At 42.6% G+C, this 4,825-nt stretch overlaps 1 protein-coding gene across 1 annotated transcript; it reads left to right on the top strand.

Annotated features, from left to right (window-relative positions):
• The first annotated feature begins 2,444 nt into the window (after positions 1-2,444).
• Positions 2,445-3,383, top strand: LOC114637225 (olfactory receptor 2H1-like). Its single transcript, XM_028785450.1, has one exon. It carries the CDS (start codon positions 2,445-2,447, stop codon positions 3,381-3,383), a length of 939 nt encoding a protein of 312 aa, XP_028641283.1.
• The last annotated feature ends 1,442 nt before the right edge of the window (positions 3,384-4,825 follow it).

Genomic DNA, 4,825 nt, shown 5'->3' with positions numbered 1-4,825 from the left:
ATAGCACTATCTAGCAAGAAGAACCTCAACTGAGAAAATGCCACCATTATCTTGCCTATAGTGAAGTCTCTAAGGCATTTTCTTGATTAATTAGGGAACGGTATAGCCTATTGTGAGTGGTACCATCCCTAGGTAGGTGGTTCTGGATTGTATAAGAAAGCAGGTAAGCCTAACCCTAACCCTAACCCTAACCCTAACCCTAACCCTAACCCTAACCCTAACCCTAACCCTAACCCCAGCACTTGGAAGGCAGAGGCAGGTGGATTTCTGAGTTCAAGGCCAGCCTGGTCTACAGAGTGAGTTTCAGGACAGCCAGGGCTACACAGAGAAACCCTGTCTTGAAAAACCAAAAGAAAAAAAAAAGCAGGTAAAAGGAAAAAACTGATGGAAAGCAAAGCAGTAAGTAGGACTCCTGCATGGTCTCTTCTTCAGTTCCTACTCTGACTTTCCTCAGTGATGAAGAACAACCTGGGAGCTATAAGCTGAAGTAAACCCTTTTCTCCTCAAGTTGCTTTTGGTCATGTGTTTTATGACATTTCTCACAAAAACACTTCTCAAGGTATTGGAACAATGGACAAATTTGGAATGTGAGGTGTTCATGAGGCACTATATCAATTATAAGTTCTTGGAATTCATTTACTGTATATTTTGTTTCAGAGACCACATTGTTCCAGGATCCTGATGCCAGTAACTTGCTCTCAATGACTCAGAATAAAAAGGATACTCAAGGAATATAGCATAAGTAAAACTATTTCTTTAAATGGTGAATCTTTTAAAAAGTTATATAAGTGATTTTAGAACCACTATGGTAGCTTTTATGAATATATAAACTTACTTCAAAATAAAATATTTGAAAATGTATCTGAGTCATGTTAACTAATAATTATGCAAAACCAAAACCCTACGTTGTATGTCTCATATTTCAACATTGTGGTGCTGATGTAGGGGGATCTCAAGTTCAAGTCCATTCAAGACTACATAGTCAGTCCTGCATGTATTTGTATCAGTCTCAGTAATGTAGCAATACCCTGGCTTTGAAAGAAGAAAGGAGGGAAGAAGAAGAGAAGGGAAGGGGACAGAGGGACTTCAAATATTCTGCAAGAAAATTTTGCCTTATATCAAAAGAGAAAATAATTAAATTAACCTACTTCAGACTTTTACTAGCAAACTTCATGGGGTTTGGTTATTTTTTTGCTTTATTTTGCGAGGAAGGCCTCACTCTGAAGCCCAGGCTGTCTCAAACTCACAGGTCCTCCAGTCTAAGATAGCCCAATGCCTGGATTGTATCTTCTCTCATTTTTCTTTTCAACTTTTGAAAAAAAATTATTGCTTTTAATTCTGTGTGTATTTGTGAGTATGCACACATGTATACAGGTGACTGAGGAAGCTAGTGATGTCAGATCCCCTGGAACAGGAAGTATGGGTAGTTGTGAGCTAGCCAACATAGGTGCTGGCAACTGAACTCAAACTTTCTGTGAGAATAGTTTGTGCTCTTAACCACTTAGTCATTTCTCCAGCCCTAGGATTCTACGTTCTTAAGGATTTATGTCATTACAGTATCAGATGACAATCGTTGTAAGTCTAATACTTCTTTCTGAAAAAAAATTTCCACATACGTATAATGAAAGAGGTTTTTCTCTTTGAGGGAAAATATTTGTTTCAATTTTATGAGCCATAAAGATTGTTTTGATTTAATTTTAATTGTGTTTTATGTTTATGGGCGTTTTGCCCGTATGTACGTCTGTGCATCACTTGCACACCTGAAAGATCCAGAACAGCAGTTACTGTGGGCCTCCATGTAGGTGCTGGGAAGCAAACTCAAGTCCTCTGAAAACAGTCAGCACTCTTAACCACTGAGCCATCTGTCCAGCCCCATGAGCTTTGTTTTCAAACAAGAATCCTAGTTGAGCTCACTGGAGATGGCTGCATTTCGTTAGTGGGAATATCTCATCCATAGACCTAGTTTTAATCTCTCATCTAATCTTCTCCGAATGCTTTCAGAAAGTAAGATGAATCCGAACTAATATTTATCATCATGTCATCAATCAGCCACAAAATTCATTATTATTCCTACCACACAGAAGGAACAGCTTCAACAGTAGGCCAGTGTTCAGATCACAACATATGCTTGGCAAATGTTTGTTGTGATAATAAAATTAATGAGTGAATACATGTTTTTAATCAGCCTCTTTTTTCTCTTAACGAAGGAACCAGAGGTTCAAGTATAGGATACACCTGTTCCTGGTTTCCTTGTGACCACTAGACATTTGACAGAAGCAGTAAGAGACGATCAGGAGCTTCGGGAGAAAACAAGGAGCTGCTGGACGGTGTGCTCAAGAAGAGGCAGAGGTAGAGGCAGAAGTGTCCCATAGCAGGGCTCCAGGACACATTGAATCATGATGATGAGACAGCACCTCCAGCTGGATTCATAGCAGAAACAGACTATGGTCAACCAGAGCTCCCCTGTGAGCTTTCTCCTGCTGGGCTTCTCTGAACACCCACACCTGGAAAAGGTTCTCTTCATGGTTGTCCTGTGCTCCTACCTCCTCACCCTCCTAGGAAACACACTCATTCTCCTGCTGTCCACACTGGACCCCAGGCTCTACTCTCCAATGTACTTCTTCCTCTCTAACCTCTCCTTCTTGGATCTCTGCTTCACCACAACCTGTGTCCCCCAGATGCAGTTCAACCTCTGGGGCCCCACAAAGACCATCAGCTTCCTGGGATGCTCTGTCCAGCTCTTCATCTTCCTGTCCTTGGGAACAACCGAGTGCATCCTCCTGACAGTGATGGCCTTTGACCGCTATGTGGCCGTCTGCCAGCCCCTGCATTATGCCACCATCATTCACCCCCGCCTGTGCTGGAAGCTGGCTGGTGTGGCCTGGATGATGGGGCTGCTTCAATCCATAGTCCAGACACCTCCCACCCTCCGCCTGCCCTTCTGTCCCCATAGGCAGATAGACGACTTTCTGTGTGAAGTTCCATCTCTGATTCGACTGTCCTGTGGGGACACCACTTTTAATGAGATTCAGTTGGCTGTGTCCAGTGTCATTCTGGTGGTTGTGCCTCTGAGCCTCATCCTTGTCTCCTATGGTGCCATTGCCAGGGCAGTGCTAAGGATAAACTCCACTGAAGCATGGAAAAAGGCTTTGGGGACCTGCTCCTCCCACCTCATTGTGGTCACCCTCTTCTACAGCTCAGTCATCGCTGTCTATCTGCAACCCAAAAATCCCTATGCCCAGGAGAGGGGCAAGTTTTTTGGTCTTTTCTATGCAGTGGGCACTCCCACACTGAACCCTCTCATTTACACCCTGAGGAACAAGGAGGTAAAGAAAGCATTTTGGAGGATGCTGGGGAAGGATGCAGACTCCAAAAATACCTAAGAGAGAAATAGTCATAGCAGAAGGATTGCTGTACGTTCAAGGCCAGATGGGTAGACACACTGAGACTTTTAAACAAAACTGGGGAGATACTGGTAATTAAAATTCAAATGATTGATATATCCAAGAAAAATGCTAGGACAACAATGAGGATACAGTCATGGTCTTGTTTTGACTTTAGTTATGCGTATGTTATATGCATATATGTTTAGTTATGTATATGTTACACCAAGATGTACAACTAGTACACTACAGTGAAGGATGTTGTAACCATGTGGCTTAATCATTCCATTGGTTTGGCAAAACCCTATCAATGGTAAGCATTTCTAGCCTCAAAGACATTAGATATCCCACAGTTAGGAGCTTTGTCTCTAACAGGGACATAGTCTCTAAAGTGAAGAGCAGGCCTGGAAGATTCCCTAATGAATATTTTTCTTTCAATTTTATAAGATTACCTTGACCAAGAAATCTAGAAGCTAAGAATTCCTTCTGACCTTTGATGTTTCATACTCTAAAGTCTGGTGGCTCTTATGTGAAAAGCAGCAGTATACCGGTACGAGAGCCCTTTCCTGCTCTGTGGTCAAGTCATTCACCAGTAAGTGGTTCTGGGGAGAAAAAAAGTCAATCACTGAAATTTGCTTCCCCTGTGTCAAAATGAACGCAGAATTTGTCCTTACTTTGAATGGATACCATTCAATGGTCCATGCCCCATCCAGCAGGCCAGTAAACAGGGGTCGGGGAGGTCACCTGAAAGAGTGGATGGGGAAAACAGGCAAACGCAAAGAATCCCGATTTGTCTATAGTATGATCAAATCGCCATTTTTTTACTTTTTCACACAGGGGTTATATATACACAAAAAGGCAGGATGTGAAGAAAGAGATGACGCAGGAGTGTAGGTGTTCAGGGGGAGCACAAATATCTTCCAGAATAGGGTATCAACTGGGTAAAGGTTCAGGGGACAGGTCACTATAACTCCGCCTATGATTCACTTGTCCTTATCTACGTTGGTACTATCCACCAAGGCTACCCAAGGTCTATGACTATCCACAAGACCTATGACTACTTGTTCTCATCCAGGCTGGTAAATTTCCACCAAAGCTGCCTGTTTACAATATCTTATACCTATCTGTTTCAGTGTTTTTCCACAGAGACCCAAGACTTAGTGCTAGCAGGCTGACTTAGGCCTATTGCTGATTTTAGGCCTTCAGTATATAAGCAAGGCTGCCCCTGACAGGTCCAGACTACAGACTTCTAACAACTCCACATGTGTGAGGAGCTCTGGATATTTTGGGGTTTTATTTCCTACTCTCTGGGCTGTTACATTACTGCCCCCAGTACACATACCCTCCTGGCTGACTCTACTTGATCAATACAGTCTCAACCAATGACACTGATGGTTGAATTTTCTGGAAGTCTATAAAACAGTTGTTATACTCGGCCATAA

This window comes from Grammomys surdaster, unplaced genomic scaffold (genome assembly GCF_004785775.1).
Source record: "Grammomys surdaster isolate TR1022 unplaced genomic scaffold, NIH_TR_1.0 125231, whole genome shotgun sequence".
NCBI lineage: Eukaryota > Metazoa > Chordata > Mammalia > Rodentia > Muridae > Grammomys > Grammomys surdaster.
This window is presented reverse-complemented; position numbering and strand designations above follow the sequence as displayed.